Genomic DNA, 17,555 nt, shown 5'->3' with positions numbered 1-17,555 from the left:
GTATACGTGCATTTATATAAACTTCTCCCAAATAGGTAAGCAGCCAAGTAAAGTAGGCGCCCTTCAAATTTGAATGCGAACAGCATATATAGGAGTAAGCTGCAGGTAATCGATTTTATATATGTTCTGTTATGGGGATCGAAGAGGTCGGTTTCTCTCACCACTACGCGCCGATCGAGTTCCAGCATGTGTTGAGAATGCATGATGCCGCTCGGCTCTGCAACAAAGGGCCGCACGGCCGTTCTCGTAGATTCCATTTGTCAGCGAGCAGTGACAAATGGAGCACATGGGGCTGTTCTCGTCATCTCCCTGTGTACCGTTTTGTTTCCATTGTTTGAATTTTTGAATTTCGAATAGTGCCCTCTCGTAAGATTCCTCAGTCTTTGGACGGCTTGATTAATTAACAAACTAGGAATATTAATTAATCACCGGGGAATATATACAAAGATCTGCTGGATCCATTCAATGATTCACAGGCTTCCTGCTGTTTCAAAAGAAAAGGGTACATATATAACGGATCACAGGTTTCATCACTCTTGCAAGTTGGAGCACATCACAACCAACGTACTGTACTAATGTGTACATATATATACTCCCTCGATGGATTAGATGTAATGCAAGTGGAGTACTAATCGCATTAGCCAAAGCTATTAGTACAATAAATTAGGATCACATGGATGGAGTGGCCATGTGCAGCGCTTAATACAGTGGGTGAGTACTACCTCCTCACATGAATTAAGTACGGCATTGACCATCACTGGTTCCGAAGGATTCATGTGGCTGCTGCTGCTGCTGGCGGTGGCACATGCATCTGCATCATGTGAAGGGCATAATTAGCGGCGTTAACGTACATACTACTGGAGTGTACCATAAATAAAGAGGATTATGAATACCTATTATTCAATGGGCATTGCAAGGACACGAGGAAACAACGAGAATCCGATGCCAACTCTCTCCCTGAGGCTGATCATAGATCGACAAAGACGTGAGATATTTTTTGCCATTAGGCTGGAGATTTCTTGAAAGGTATTGGAGATCTTTTTTAATACCGGGGTGCAAGTCTAAGTCTGAGAATTAATACTACTTCCTCCGTTCCAAAATAAGTTACGTGTATTTTTATAAGAATTTGAGTAAATTTCGCAAAATCACAGTTTTTTGGTAGTCGTGTCGCTGAACCACAGTTAACAAAAAACCTTTCGCGGAATCACAATTTTTTAGTCAAGTTGTCTCACTCAGCCCGAAGACCAGGTGATTTCGCGGTTTTGCTTGATTTTTTACCGGTGGGGCCCACCTGTTGGACGCTACGTCGGCCCTGAAAACTTGCGGGAGTGAGAAGGAGGCTGAGGGTTTAATCGCGGGCTAACGGATCAGGTCGGGTTGGGCCCAACGTGACGTACAACAGGTGGGTCCACCCGTAAGAAATAAAGCAAAACCGTCAAACCACTCGTTTTCGGGCTGACTGAGACAATTTGACTCAAAATGTGTGGTTTTGTGAACGGTTTTCTGTTAATTATGGTTCAGCGACACGACTGACACAAAAATTGTGATTTTGTGAAATTTACTCTAAGAATTTCTACAAAATCAAGTCAATTATTTCGGAACGGAGAGAGTACAATTATGCGGATAAAACAGTTGTTAAAAATAGAGGGCGAGATAGAGACGGAAATTTATGTACGGAGTACGATTTTTTTAAAGGGATAGAGACGGAAATGATAATCGGGCTGTACGTCGTCATGGGTACCACAAAGCTAGGCTGCGACGCGAAGGCGACGTCTCCTCTGTGTTTCGTGCTCCAGCTTAACTTGGTGACAGCTTACGGTGAGATGTCCTTCTTCCTGCAGCCGCCACGTAGTTTTCCAGCCGTAATTTTCCGATGACAGGCGAGCAGAAAAATAGCAAGAAGGAAAAAAAAAACAGCGCAGAAGAAAGGCCTATTGCTCATGGGCCAGGACAGTTTGAGTTCTCGACTGACGGGCACGGGCCTCTTAGATGGATGGGCCGTCCTGGTATTTTGGGCAGCGCAGCCTTCGTGCAGTAGGTCCAACCACATCATCACTACGGGGCCACCTCTTGGCCCCGCCGCCACTGGCAGCGCACCGGCCGCCGGCAGGGGACCAGATCAGCTTGCTTGTCTCCTCCCCTCGCGCCGCCGGGACAGGGGCACTGCGAGGTACTGTTCCTGCTCGTCGTGGGGGTTACGAACTAGCTCGATTACTGTCTCATTTTTTCCTTCTACCGGCGCGCCGTTTTGGCGGGTGGCCCAGCCATGGCCATGCAGCTCGTCCTTGTTCGCCGGGGTCGCGGTTGCGGCGTTTAGGTATTGCGAGTTGGCTTCCCGTCTCTCGCCATCCTTGCTGCTTCGCCAGCCCTAGCAGGTGCGCTCTGATTTTTCGCTACTGTACTGTGCTGCCAATCCAATGCTGGTGGGGGTTTGGTACTTGAAGCAAGGCAGCAGTTGTGGTGTGATCTTTTACTGATGTTGGGACTTATGCATGCCTGGACTAGTATTTGTTTGATCTGGGATTTTTTGGTCTTGCCATTGTTTATTGTTTTGGATTGCCATACGCCTGCCAATTTACTGGAATTATGTGGTTAATTTCTGATCTAAAAGACTAAAACACATCTTGAAGAGGGACAGCTTTTTTCGGAGAATTTCCTAGCAAAATACTGATCCTGATGTTCATCTGTAGCCTCTTGATGCTAATGTCTGCGAAATGGTTGAGATGGGTGCTCTACTGCTCTGTACAATGGGAATGTGTCTTTCTAGCAGCTTCGTTCTTAAAATGGGAATGCTAAAAATTTACGATCAGTTATCATTAAAGATCCATCTTAAGAATGGAAATATGGCACCACAGCTTTTCTCGCACCACAATTATGTTTGGTAATAGTGCGACTGTAGTGGTTGGTATGTACAGACATGCACCATTTCATCTCATTTTATGAACTCAAATGTGCAATCTTTGAATACCAATTCTATGTTAATTTTGGTATTCTCCGTGCAACTGAAACCATTAAACGTCCACAATTGCAGTTTACCATCAATCACTGCCTCCATTCTTCCACCAGAAATCTCTCTATGCTGCAAAAAGGTTGATTATGCCTAATCGAAGAACATATGTTAATCTCATTCAGGAACATGATATGTTGTTACATCCTTCCTATATAGGCTGTACGTTACAACAGAGATATCATCTATTTCTCCTCCATCTGGTACCTCTACAAACCTTGCTGGCTTGATCCACCATCTGCTCGCTCATCTCAGAAACCATTTCAGTTATCTTCTTCTGTTTTGTGCTGCGATTTTTCTTCACCACATTCATGTTCTCTTCGGCTAATTTCTTGGTCCAAAAAGGGAGCTGATATGGGTAGAGGTTCGATGTCATCTGGGGGATCATAGTTTGGATCGGCAAGAAATGTAAGCGCCGTCACCACATCGCTGATTAGCGGGCGACTGCTTGCTTCTTCTTGTAGGCACATTGATGAGATTGCAAGTGCCTGGTATAGGCCTTTCAGGGGGAACCTATTGTCAAGCAGTGGATCAGCCATCTTGATAAACTTCTTCTTATCCTTGAAGAGAGGCGCCGCCTGCAGATATACATAACACTTAGAAGAACAGCATCTTAATCCCAAACTGTATGGCAAATCTTTATATCGGAAGTATGAACTATTTACTTGGTTACAACCGAATATGACTCCTAAATTGAAAAATCTCAAGGTTATTTTCTTGGTCAACTAGATGTAAATCTCACCCAATGAACAAGAATTTGCTCACGAGTCGGCTTCGTAGTGTCGATTGCTCGCCTCCCAGTGATGAGCTCCAACAGAACTACACCAAAGCAATAGATGTCTGACATCTTTGTTAGCTTGCCAGACATGGCATACTCGGGGGCGCAGTATCCATACGTGCCCATCACCCTTGTGGTGACATGACTTTTGTCGCCGACAGGGCCAAGCTTTGCCAGGCCAAAATCTGACAACTTTGCATTGAAAGTTCCATCCAAGAGAATGTTTGATGCCTTGAGATCACGGTATATCACCGGTGGATTAGCTACCTCATGCAAGTACTCGAGGCCTCTGGCAGCATCGACCGCAATCTTCATCCGTGTATGCCAGGACAGGGGCTGAGATTTTGGTGTAAGATCTGCAGAATTCAAGTGCCAAACGGTATACTGTTATAAAAGTGCGATCATAATTTCTGGTCTTGTAGTTCTGCTAAATATTTTTGAATACAATAACATTGTCGTTCTATATTACCTAGAAGATGATCTTGCAACGATCCGAGGGGCATATACTCATATACTAGAATCTTCTGGTCACATTCGGTGCAGTAGCCAAGCAAGGTAACAAGGTTTGGGTGATGAAGGAGGCTAAGCATCAGCACCTCGACGAGGAATTCACGGTTTCCCTGCAACCCGTCCTTGTCGAGCTGCTTAACTGCTATGACCTAGGTATGTACATCAGTTATTTCGGAAACATGTTGTCCCTGTACGTAACATTGCAATTTGCATCTTCGCCTGCCAAGTTAATGTAACATAGAATAGGAAGCTGTGAGAAGGAATGCTTGTTACCTCCATAGTCTCTGAATTGTATCCTCTATACACCCTTCCAAAGCCACCTTCTCCTAGGAGATTCTCTGGGCTGAAAGAGTTGGTTGCATCAGACAATTGAAGGAACGTAAACACCTTGCTAGGAATGTTGTGGTTGCCGATTCGTAGTATCTCCCCTGCTGCAGCCCTGGCCTTGGGACTATCTGCGTGTAACACTTCCTCTCGGTCAGAAATGCCCACTTAATCCGTTTGTTGTACAAACATGAATTATAGGTAAGAAATTAAAAACTGAAAGTAGGCCCAATTCCAACTAGTGGGCAATGGACAGACAAACTTTCCTGAGCATTATTAATCCTTCAGTTCTATATGTTTGAACAAAAAATTCTCACCCCCATATTTTCAATTGAATAGTTGAATGCCCCCGATATATATCTGTGTTGTGCAGATATTGATCGGTATCTGCATTGCTGAATTTAGTTTCTCTGAAAAGATGGACAGTAAGATGATGGAAGGCATGACCAGAGAATTGAATACATTACTTTTGAGTGAAATCTCTTTCACAAGGGTCGCTAATTGTTCGTTTTTCGGCTTCTTCTTTTTCCAAATTCTGTTCTTGAGCCATTTGCTCTTATCCATCTCCAGGCTCGTTGCTCCATTCTTCCTCTTCTTGTTCGTCTCCGACGTCAATGGCTCCTCAGCTTCATGGGCAGTCTTGCCACCACCGCCACGCCCCCACCCCCACTTCCTCTTTGTTTTCTTTGTCTCTGAAGTTGATGTCTCTTGTGCGGCCTCCTTCTTCTTCCTCCTGCCGCAGACGCCACGGATCCACGAGCAGCAGCCTGCGCAGGTCAGAAGGCTCCTGCATTTGTATCTCACGGCACAAACGCCACGGATCCACGAGCAGCAGCCTGTGCAGGTCAGAAGGCTCCTGCATTTGTATCTCACGGCACAAACGCCACGCACCCAGGAGCAGCAACACCCCATCGAATCGCTGGATCGACGCGAGAGTGGGCGAGCACCCTCGTGCCGATCATTACGGTTGCCGCGGGAGCATTTTCGCAGGCAAGACGAAGGCACGGCACGAGGCAGAGGTAAGCGCGCAATTGATCTTCCGATTTCCTTCTCTGCACCAGCAGGTTTCGTTCCACTCCTTTCTTTGTGGATGTGAATTGGGTTGCTTTTCTTTCCCTTGGAGGCTTTGGATGATGAAAGCTCTCAAGCCAGGAAACCATTTTTGGTCTGTTCGTTTCTCCTTTTAATTGTTGTTAGTTTTAGCCTAGTACTAGCCTTGCCACACCCTGTTTTTTCGCATGCAAGGTGGGGAGTCCCTTCGCACTCATTGGCTGACAATGAGATGAGAAACGCAGCCTATATATAGCACCGGCTGGTTTTTCTCTTTGGGAAGCATTTCATTGTTCATCAATCTTGGGTTCTTATTGTACTGGTTTCCAAGCAACACAAGTGAGGCGACACGCCCACATTTATTTATTTATCTAGGCTATGTTTCATGCCCAAGCAACATGTAAGTTGCGGCAATTTTAGCCTAGTAGTACTGGCCGGTGGATTCCGCCGCTGCTCTCCAGCCGCATATCTGCGGCAGCTGCGCCGCCAGCTGCTGCGCCCACATCAGCCTATCGTGCGCAGCCATGAGGTCGAGCTGTGCCGGGCTGTAGTGTACATTGGACGCCCCCTGCTTTTGCCCTGGCTGGATGGTTATCCCGGGGAGAGCGATTCCATCAGCTTCTGTCGTGCGGCATCTAGATCATGTTCGTACTTCCTGACAAAGTTGTAAATGGCAGCGGCACGACAAAAGCTGCCAACGACTCCGAGCTGCTGGCAACATGGAGCCACGTCCCCGTCGCCAAGCTCAAATTCCACGACTCGCCGGCATGCGTCCAGCGAGCTCTCTTGGAGCCTACGCTGGCACTGCGGGCTCGTTGCGGCCTCGCCTTGGGAGGCGGAGACGGCAACCAGGGCCGCGACGACCACTGCAAAGAAGACCAACTTAGCCATTTCTATGGTCTGCTTCTGTTGAAAGTAGTTGTAACTATCGTAGAATATCTTCAGGTTGTTGTAGATGTTCAGGTAGTTGTAGATGTTCTCCCGGTTAGTTCAAACCGTGTGAGTTGTTGAGGTTGTTGTAATCTAACTCTGTAATCCTTATCTCTTTATCAATATATAAGCATGCGGCCTCTAAGGAGGTAGATACGCTTCACCACATCGTGTTTTACATGGTATCAGAGCCTCCTCCTCCATAATGACGAACGATGCATCCTCTTCCTCTACCGGCGCAGCCATGCCCTCTCTCTTCGGGCAACAGGTGACGGAGAAGCTCACGAGGGACAACTTCCTGTTGTGGAAGGCCCAGGTCCTCCCGCAGATCCGCGGGGCGCAGCTCGACGGCTACCTCGACAGCACGATAGACCTGCCGTGCAAGACCATCCCAGATGGGAAGGACAAGGACAAGGAGGAACCTAACCCCGCTTATGGGTTGTGGAACACTCAGGACCAACAGGTCCTGGGCTATCTGCTCGGAACTCTCTCTCGAGAGGTCCTAGCGCAGGTGGTGAGTCTCACCACAACCGCCGATCTATGGAAGGCGCTGAACGAGATGTTTGCCTCGCAATCTCGCGCGAGGATTATTCAGCTGCGTGGACAGCTGAACCAGATGCGGAAGAACAATCTTTCCGCCACGGCGTACTTCACCAAGATGAAGAGCATCACCGATGAACTTGCCATGGCAGGCAAGAAAATTGATAATGATGATTTGATTTCTGTGATCTTAGCAGGTCTAGACGCCGACTACAACCCGTTCGTCTCATCCGTCTCCGGCAAGGTGGACGAACTTTCACTGAGCGAGATCTATGCTCAGTTCCTGGCGTTCGAGGCACGCCTGGAGAGCCAAAATCCGGCAAACCAGTACCAGCCGTCCGGCAACGCCGTGATTCACGGCGAACGGGGTGGTTTTGGACGTGGCGGTGGCGGCCACAACAATGCTGGCGGTGGACGTGGACGTGGAGACCACAACTCTGGAGGTGGTCGTGGCGGTGGAAACACTCACGGCAACCAGGGCGGCAACAACAACAGCGCTGGCAAACCTCAGTGCCAACTGTGTGAGAAGTTCGGCCACACCGTCCTCAAGTGCTGGAAGCGCTTTGATCGCAACTTCCACGGCATGTCCGAGAAGAATGCAGGCTCCGTTGTTGGGGGCTACGGCGTTGATACCAACTGGTACGTCGACTCCGGTGCAACCGACCACATCACTGGGGAGCAGGACAAGCTGGCGGTGCGTGAGCGGTACAACGGCCAAGATCAAATTCATGCGGCCAATGGTGCAGGGATGGATATCAGTCATAGAGGTCATACCACTATTCGCACCCCTAATTCCAATCTACAATTGAACAGAATTCTTCGTGCTCCTAGTGCTCGTAAAAATCTAGTTTCTGTTCATCGTCTTGCCACTGATAATAATGCCTTCTGTGAATTTCACCCTAAATCTCTCTTTATTAAGGACCGGGAAACGAAGAAACTCCTCTTCCACGGCAGATGTGAAGGAGGCCGTTATCCTTTGAAGCCCATCAATCCTTTGCAGGCGTTTGGAGTAGCCAATCCTTTCCAGGCTTTTGGAATAGCGAAGTCGTCCATCACTCAGTGGCATAGTCGTCTTGGTCATCCTGCATCTAGTATTGTTCAGCAGGTCCTTAGGGAGAATAAAATTCCTTTTATCAAAGAGTCCAAAAAAGCGTCTGTTTGTGATGCATGTCAACAGGGTAAAAGTCACCAGTTACCCTATTCTAGTTCGTCGAGTGTTTCTCGTTTTCCTTTAGAACTTGTGTTTTCTGATGTTTGGGGTCCTGCACCCACATCTGTCGGTCGTAATGATTACTATGTAAGTTTCATTGATGACTATAGCAAGTTTGTGTGGATTTACCTTCTCAAACACAAATCTGAAGTTTTTTTAGAAATTTCATGAATTCCAACAACGTGTTGAAAGGAAATTTAATAGAAAAATCATCTCAATGCAAACTGATTGGGGTGGTGAATATATCAAGCTCAATGATTTCTTTCAGAAAATTGGCATCTCACATCTCGTGTCCTGTCCACATACACACCAACAAAATGGTTCTGCGGAAGCATCGGCACATAGTTGACGTTGGTCTCTCTATCCTAGCTCAAGCTTCTATGCGATTAAAATTCTGGGATGAGGCTTTTCTCACAGCCGTCTATCTGATAAATCATACTCCTAGTAGAGTCATCAACTCGCTTACTCCTATGGAACGTCTGCTAGATGAGAAACCTGACTATAGCTTCTTGCGGATTTTTGGGTGTGCATGTTGGCCCAATTTGCGCCCCTACAATACACGAAAATTATCTTTCCATTCCAAACAGTGTGCTTTCCTAGGATACAGCACCTTCCATAAGGGGCACAAATGTCTGGACATTTCCACCGGTCGGGTCTATATATCATGAGATGTGATCTTTGATGAATCTGTGTTTCCGTTTGCCAATCTTCATCCCAATGCGGGTGCTAGACTCCGTTCTGAAGTTTCTCTTCTGCCACTAGTTCTTCTTAATCCCATATATCTAGGGGGTGCAATAGATGGTATAGATCGTATGACTAATAATCCTGCAGGTGCTACTGATCCTTTGGGTAGCGATTATGTGCACGACGGCGATTTTATGCCAAACAACAATAGCGCTGGCGTCGAGGAGGATTCTCCCGCCTCCGGGATTGGTGCTGATTCGGGAGCAAGCGAATCGCCCGCGGGATCTGTGCCCAATCAATCGGTGGCAGGCGAAAGCGTGTCCGGCGGTGGGAATCTTTCCCCTTCGCGGATCTTCTATGCCGGATGTGGCTCATGGTGATCCCGTTGGATCTCCTGCGCCTGCCACACCGCCCTCGTCCGGATCTTCTGCATCGGATGGATCTCCTACACCACCGCCACCGCCGCCATCACCGCCATGGCTCCGCACCAGGCTGCAACATGGAGTAATCAAGCCGATGAAGCCTACCGATGGAACTATACGGTATGGTAAGCATGGGTTTATGTGCAGCACCGACGGGGAACCAATGACGTTGCAGGATGCGTTGGATAATCCAAAGTGGCGGTCGGCAATGGATGAAGAATACTCTGCGCTAATGAGGAATCAAACCTGGCATCTCATACCCGCTGGTCAAGGTAACAATGTTATTGATTGTAAGTGGGTATATAAAATCAAAAGAAAATCTGACGGCACAGTTGATAGATACAAAGCTCGTTTGGTAGCCAAAGGTTTTCAGCAACTGTATGGAATTGATTATGAAGATACCTTTAGTTCGGTTGTTAAAGCTGCTACTATCAAACTTATTCTCTCTATAGCTGTGTCCGGAGGATGGTGTCTTCGTCAACTTGATGTTCAGAACGCATTTCTTCCTGGTGTTCTGGAGGAGGAAGTGTATATGAAGCAACCACCAGGGTATGAGTTTGTGCAAGTTGGATAAGGCCCTATATGGGTTGAAGTAGGCCCCAACAGCCTGGTATGCTCGGTTGAGCACAAAGTTACAGCAGCTTGGCTTTAGCCCTTCCAAAGCTGATACCTCTCTGTTCTTCTTCAATAAGGAAAATGGCACAATTTATGTTTTTATTTATGTTGATGACATAATTGTGACTAGTTCGTCAGGAGATCCAGTTCAGGCTTTGCTCCGTGATTTGCGTGTTGACTTTGCCCTTAAAGATTTGGGTGACTTGAGTTTCTTCCTTGGCATTGAGGTAAAAAGAAGCAGGGAGGGAATTGTTCTCTCTCAAGAGAAATACACCAAGGATCTGTTGCGCAAGATGGGAATGGAACATTGTAAACCTGTCAACACGCCTATGTGTACTTCTGAGAAGCTGTCCATAGCCGAAGGTGCACCTCTTGGGACAGAGGATTCGAGCAGGTATGGAAGTATTGTTGGTACATTGCAATACCTTACATTGACTCGGCCGGATATCTCCTTTTCTGTCAACAAAGTTTGCCAATTCTTGCATGCACCAACTGATATGCATTGGACAGCGGTTAAATGTATCTTGCGTTATCTGAAGTATACACAGGGTACTGGATTGAGCATCAAGAAATCGGACTCGAGTTTGGTGAGTGCTTTCTCTGATGCAGATTGGGCTGGGTGTCCTGATGATCGACGTTCGATGGGTGGTTTTGCAGTATTCTTTGGCAGTAATCTTGTTTCCTGGAGTGCTCGCAAACACGCCACAGTGTCACGGTCAAGTACCGAGGCTGAATATAAGTCTCTGGCCAATGCTACGGCTGAGATCATATGGGTTCAGACTTTGCTAAAGGAACTCAAAATCAAGCAGCCATAAGCAGCCTCTCTGTGGTGTGATAATCTTGGAGCAACTTATTTATCTGCTAATCCTGTGTTCCATGCAAGGACTAAGCATATTGAGGTGGATTATCACTTTGTTCGAGAGAGAGTATCACAGAAGCTCCTGAATATTCGTTTTGTACCCACTGGTGATCAAGTGGCGGATGGGTTTACAAAACCTCTGTCAGTTCGGCAGTTGACAGCCTTTAGGCACAATCTCAACCTAGATAGGTTTTGATTGAGGGGGAGTGTTGAAAGTAGTTGTACCTACCGTAGAATATCTTCAGGTTGTTGTAGATGTTCTCTCGGTTAGTTCAAACCGTGTGAGTTGTTGAGGTTGTTGTAATCTAACTCTGTAATCCTTATCTCTTTATCAATATATAAGCACGCGGTCTCCAAGGAGGTAGATACGCTTCACCACATCGTGCTTCCGACAGCTGAAGCATAAGGAACATGTTTCATTTGATCAATCTCAATTTGGTTTCTGGGGCATTGAAATGTCCCAAACTTATCGCCCTTGACTACAGGAGCAGGTGAGGAGGAGCACTTGTGCATATTGTATTTCTTCAGTACCCTCTCAAAGTATGCTTTCTGTGATAGTCTCAATGTGCATTTAGACCTATCTCGATGAATCTCAATGTCAAGGACATATGAGGCTTCACCGAGATCTTTCATATCAAAATTGGATGACAGAAAATTCTTGGTTTCATATAGCATATCCTTATCGCTACATGCCAACAATATGTCATCCACATATAGGACTAAAATTGTGAAGCGATTGCCTTTAAATTTGACGTATATGTAGTTGTCCACAACATTTTCTGTAAAACCAAAAGTTCTAATGACTTCATCGAACTTGAGGTACCATCGTCTTGAAGCTTGCTTCAAGCCATAGATCGAAATCTTTAGACGACATGCTAAATGTTCTTTCCTTTCCACGACAAAACCTTCCGGTTGAGTCATGTATACATCTTCATTTAAATCGTCATTTAGGAATGCCGTTTTAACGTCCATTTGATGTAGCTCTAGATCATAATGAGCCACTAATGCCATAACGATTCTAAAAGAATCCTTGGATGACACGGGAGAAAAAGTCTCGTTGTAATCGATTCCCTCTCACCGTGTAAACCCTTTGGCGACAAGCCTTGCTTTAAATCTTTCGACATTCCCTTTGGAGTCATATTTAGTTTTGTAGACCCACTTGCGACCTACCCTTTTAGCTCCATCGGGAATTTCTACCAAGTCCCAAACATTATTTCTGTCCATAGATTTCAACTCGTCCTCCATGGCAGTTACCCACTTAGACGAGTTTTCGCTTTTGATCGCCTCCTTATATGAGGATGGGTCCTCCACCTTTCCAACATCATTTATATCCTCACTCATAAAAGTGACATAATCATCTAGGATGGCCTTCTTTCTTTCACGTTGTGATCTACTCACAGGAGGTGATGGTGGAGGGTCATTTTCTGGTTGAGGATCCTCATTTTCTTGGTCTCCAGTTGGCTGGGAACCTTCTTCGGTTTCAGGATCTCCATTTCGTTGAGTGCCTGAGCGACGAACCTCGGGTTCAACCTAATATTTCGTATTGGGAGATAAATCTCTTGGATGGCCGGGGATGGGACACATACCCGTTTCTCCTCAAGATCAATTTCCCTTATTTCCGTGACTTCATTAGTCTCAAAAAATACCGCTTGTCGGGTCTCTACAAATTAGTGGTGTGACCCGGACAATAAAAACGGTATCCCTTTCCCCTATGAGGGTATCCAATAAAATGGCAACTTATCGTTTTTGGATCTAATTTCTTAAGTTGTGGATTGAAAATTCTTGCTTCTGCAGGGCAGCCCCACACACGCAAATAGTTTAAACTCGGCTTCTTTCCCGTCCACATCTCATAAGGTGTGTTCGGTGCTGACTTTGTTGGAGCGAGATTTAATATGTGCGCAGCTGTCTTTAGAGCCTCCATCCATAGACAAACCGGCAAACTTGCATGACTGAACATACTTCGCACCATATCCATGAGTGTGCGATTGTGACGCTCAACCACACCATTTTGCTGAGGTTCACCAGGCATTGAATATCGGGCAACAATCCCATTTTCAGATAGAAATTTTGCAAAAGGTCCTGGAATTTGCTCATAAGGAGCGTGCCTTCCATAATATTCTCCCCCACGATCAGAACGTACAACTTTGATCTTTTCATTCAATTGATTTTCAACTTCGGCTTTAAATATCTTAAATTTGTCCAAACCTTCCGATCGTTCGCGTATGGGGTAAATATATCCGTAACGGGAAAAATCGTCCGTGAACATGATGAATGAATCAAACCCGTCTACAGACTTAATATTTAAGGGTCCGCATATGTCAGTATGAATTAATTCAAGGACCCGTGAGGCTCTTGTAGCTCCCTTCTTAATCGTTTTTGCGTATTTTCCTTTAATGCAGTCAATACATTTGTCTGCATCTGAGAAGTCTAATGGGAGAAAAATTTCATTTTTAATAAGACGTTACATTCTCCCCTTCGAAATGTGGCCTAAGTGACGATGCCACAATTTTGAAGAAGTATTTGTGTTTTCCCATTTCTTCTCAGCATTACATTCATCATTCAAAACATTAACATCGCTCACATTTAAAACATTAACCAAAGAATTAAGCATTAACATATATAATTTGTCTCGTCTGACACCGAGGCCAACATCATTATTACAATGTTTGATAACGCATCGTTGATTTCCAAACAAACATGCAATAGAAATATCGTCCAAGCAAGAAACTGAAATTAAATTCCTACTCAATGTAGGTACGTAAAGGACATTATTCAAATGTAGATGAAAGCCGGTGTGCAGCTCCAATGTAAGAGTCTCCACGGCTTCAACATCGGCTTCCTTCCCATTGGCGACTTTAATGCTTCTTGTTTTTGCCTTTATGGTGCGGATCAAACTTAATCCCTGCAAGGAGTTTGCAACATGAACGGTTGCACCTGAGTCAATCCACCATGTATTTCGAGAAAAATCAACATACAATGATTAATCAACGAAAGTAACTTCATCGTTACCTCTCTTTAACATCCACTTGAGGAATCCAGGGCAATTCTTCCGGAAATGGCCTATCTCCTTGCAAAAATGGCAAGCATTCTTCACATCTCCAGTAGAGGTGCTGGCGGCATGACCCTTGCCCTTTGGAGCAGACTGAGTATCATTTTGAATGAATTGCTTCTTTGGGGCCTTTGAGGAAGATGCCTGGCCGTCATGCTTTCTCTTGGAAGAGCCAACATGAAAAGCCTGGTCCTTTGCCTGTTTCATGATTCTCTGTTCCTCCTCAACAACTAGAGGAGTCATCTCCGCGAGCGACCATTTTTCTTTCAGGGAATTTTAATTGATCTTAAACTGATCAAATTCTGGAGGGAGAGACTCTAATATCAATAGGATTAGGATATTTTCATTAAGGACAAACTCCAAAGCCTTAAGCTTCGAAGTTGCATTCACCATCCTCAAGATATAACCTCTTACATTTCCTTCAATCACATGCTTCTCAAGAAGCTCTCAAGAATATACCTTTTCTGAACTTTTGAATTGTTCTTCAACTGCTTTAAGAAATTCTTTAGCAGTGCCCTTGTCAGGGAGAGCCCCGATGATATTAGGGGAGATTGAAGTTTTCATAACAAGAAAGGCGACATGATTTGAATTGTCCCACTTCTCCAGCTTTATTTCATAAGCTTTCATAAGTTCATCATACCTAGCAACTTCAGGAGCTGCAGGCTGAGGTTTCTCTTCCCTGAGAGCATAATCGAGTCCATTGACCCCAAACTCATTTCGACATGGGACTTCCAATTCTGGAAGTTGCTCCCCGTTAGTACCTCAATGTTGTCATAACGCATCAATGTAGCGGCTGTCATTATAACATAAGAAAATCATAAGTTAAATTGCATGATTAAAAATTTACGTTGGTATATTAATAAACATGCAGGAGTATACAATTCTAAGTCATATCACCGTTGGGCAGAAAAGACAAAGAATTGTAGCAAACATAATGTGGTAGCTCATAAATTAAAACAACGTTGGTCATAATTAATATTAGAGCCAAAATTTTACCAAATTAGACATCAAAAATATACATTAGAATTTTAATCATTAATTGATGCCTAAAAGGTAAACATCGTAGAACAAATAAAATATTCTAAATGAAGTATCTCTCAAGATGGCAATGGATAGTCAAAATGTTGATATCCATGGATATCCAGCCCATGGATCGGGTTTTCGATCCATGTATATCCACGCATGGATACCCGCCAACTTGTGGAGCGGGCACGGATATCATATTTGATCCATGGATATCCATGGATATCCGGTATTTATTAAAATAAATAAATTACTGACATGTGGATCCACTGCTCGATAGATGTACTCTTCCGTTACTGCAATAAAGTACTCCCTCCATCCCGAAATAATTGACGTGAATTTGTATATCGTTACTTAATTATTTTGGGACGGAGGGAGTATTTTGTAAGTTTATATGTAAGTTTATATGGTCTTTTGGTTAATATAGATTATAAACCGGTGATCGGTCATCCACGTAAGTTTCATCTATTAAGGTATTTATTCGGGCGGGGAGGACATATACACCTATACCCCGAATAGTTGATAGAATATATAGTTGATAGAATATCATTTGATTTGAATATGATTCAAAAAAATATATTAATAAAAAATTAATATAAGTAATCAAAAATAATGAAAAATATTAAATCTTAAGAGCCATCGTTAGCATGTATTAGGCATATAAGACCCATCATCAGCATCCAAGATCACAAATGCATGGGATCCTATGATTTATGGTGTGCAGACGAAGAATAGTCAAGGAAGCAGACAGTAAGGCTGCAGTGTGTCGTAGACACTATCATTAAAACACAAGACTACTCCCAAGATGAAGGAAGCCACGTTCGTATGCAACCAAAGAAAAGTGGCAGGCCAAAAGACCCCTTATCACCATGCATGCATGCATCCAAAGGCTATAAAAGAAGCCTAGGACCTATAAAGACCTATAAAGGAGATGCATCATGGACATGGAGAAAGGTGAGGTAAATAATGCAAGAGAGCACTATTTGAGCCAGCCATGGTGCCTATATAAGGAGGCTCTTTGCAGCATTGGAGGAGACACAACCATCGAGCACAACACAAGCCTTCAGAACAGCAAGTAGTTCAGGGCAGTTAGCCAGAAAACTATCTGCTTTCTAGTAGTAGTAGTACCACTTCCCACTGTAATAAAGCCTGTATAATCAAGGCATTTGTAACATAAGACTGGGAAGGTAGTAAGGTAATTTCTTTATCTTTGTGTGAACCCTTCGGGGGTTCCCGAAAGGGAAAACCGTATATAAGCTATATTGTGAAATGAAGTAGTTTTGTTTTTCCCTCGGTCTTTTTAGCATGTTTATACGGGTGGGTGCTTATGCTAGGGATCCTATAGGAGAAACCTCTGCGTGTAGTTCTCTGTTAAGCCGTGTGTGTGTGGCGTTGAAATGAGAACCTTGTAACCGTAGAGAAGTGTTTCCTTCGGGTGGAACTGCCTGGGAAGACGATAAGAAATCACCCATATAAACCTGACTAAAGACGCTTAGGGAAATAAACTTACCTACTCCTGAAGCAATATAGTAATAAATACGGTGAGTACTGAGTAGGATTATTACATCACTGCGAAAACCGTCGGTAGTTCCGTTGGCCTCACCAGCCTTATAAGATCCTGCAAAAGATAATCATAATTTACCATATAACCTAATATTAGCCGAAATAATTTGAATATTAATGTATCTAATATCTATTTATATATATTATTCGTGGTGAGGATATTGCATGGATATGGATAATCCATGGATACCCGGATACTTGGTGGATATGGATATGGATGTTGTTTTGCATCCACGGATATTTTCGTGGATGGATAGTTGGTCCGGCGATGGATATGGATATGGATTTGGTCGACCCGTCCAGACCCGACCCGTTGCCATCCTGAAGTATCTCGTTGGATCAACCTCATTTAGAATAATTAAGTGTCCAATTTCAGTCAGCAAGAATAAATTTCGGCTATTTTCCATTAATTAACAGTGCAAAACATATTTAAATGAACATCTTTTTTTTTGACCGAGAAAACGGCAGGAGAGGCTCCTACCGCACAAGTATATTAGTGGTTAGAAAGGAAAAAAGAGAAAAATAGCAGCACTGTGAGGACAGCCCCTCAGGTTACAATGCAAGTTGCTGGAGAAGTTGTTCTAGGTTAGTTTGAAACAGCTCTTTAGTAGAGCGATAAACTAGAAGCTTCAGCTCAGCCCTAAGAAGGGCTCTCCAGGTGGATTTCAGAGGAATGGTGTTGTCAAAAAGCTTGGCGTTGCGTATTTTCCAAATGGCCCAAGTCGCTAGCACGAGGATCTCCCAAAACAGCCCACTCCGCCAGGTTGACTTTGCATGAAGGAGACGATCCATCAGGGTCAGATTCATTCTCCAATGAATGCCAAAATCATCCTAGCAGTCCCGACTGAAGGGGCACGAAAAAAAGAGGTGATCAAGATCCTCTTCCGGCGGCGAGGGGCAAAGCAAGCAGTTCCACCCAGAGTTGATGGTGTAATTCCTACGCCTCAACATGTTCCTGGTATTTAGCCTATCCATCACTAGAAGCCAAGCA

General features: G+C 44.6%; 1 protein-coding gene, 2 long non-coding RNA genes and 1 other non-coding gene across 4 annotated transcripts; 2 read left to right on the top strand and 2 right to left on the bottom strand.

The window, feature by feature from the left end:
- The first annotated feature begins 2,034 nt into the window (after positions 1-2,034).
- Positions 2,035-5,424, top strand: LOC112270622. The gene is made up of 3 exons (XR_002962928.1): positions 2,035-2,375; positions 4,329-4,448; positions 5,190-5,424. It is a non-coding gene; the product is annotated as an uncharacterized LOC112270622 (long non-coding RNA).
- On the bottom strand, positions 3,091-5,562 carry LOC100844160 (probable serine/threonine-protein kinase PBL7). The gene is made up of 5 exons (XM_014898257.2): positions 5,087-5,562; positions 4,569-4,750; positions 4,255-4,444; positions 3,750-4,141; positions 3,091-3,585 (listed from the first exon to the last, which is right to left on the bottom strand). The coding sequence occupies exons 1-5, from the start codon at positions 5,529-5,531 to the stop codon at positions 3,271-3,273; spliced, it is 1,524 nt and encodes a 507-aa protein (XP_014753743.1). The 5' UTR covers positions 5,532-5,562; the 3' UTR covers positions 3,091-3,270.
- A 1,734-nt stretch (positions 5,563-7,296) lies between these two features.
- On the top strand, positions 7,297-7,435 carry LOC112271258. Its single transcript, XR_002964248.1, has one exon. It is a non-coding gene; the product is annotated as a small nucleolar RNA Z247 (small nucleolar RNA).
- Positions 7,436-13,797: 6,362 nt separating this feature from the next.
- Positions 13,798-14,050, bottom strand: LOC104582624. Its single transcript, XR_002964085.1, has 2 exons — positions 13,939-14,050; positions 13,798-13,831 (listed from the first exon to the last, which is right to left on the bottom strand). It is a non-coding gene; the product is annotated as an uncharacterized LOC104582624 (long non-coding RNA).
- Positions 14,051-17,555: the final 3,505 nt, after the last annotated feature.

Source organism: Brachypodium distachyon, chromosome 2 (genome assembly GCF_000005505.3).
Source record: "Brachypodium distachyon strain Bd21 chromosome 2, Brachypodium_distachyon_v3.0, whole genome shotgun sequence".
Lineage (NCBI taxonomy): Eukaryota > Viridiplantae > Streptophyta > Magnoliopsida > Poales > Poaceae > Brachypodium > Brachypodium distachyon.
Note: the sequence above shows the minus strand (reverse complement) of the source record. Positions and strands in the feature narration are given on the sequence as shown.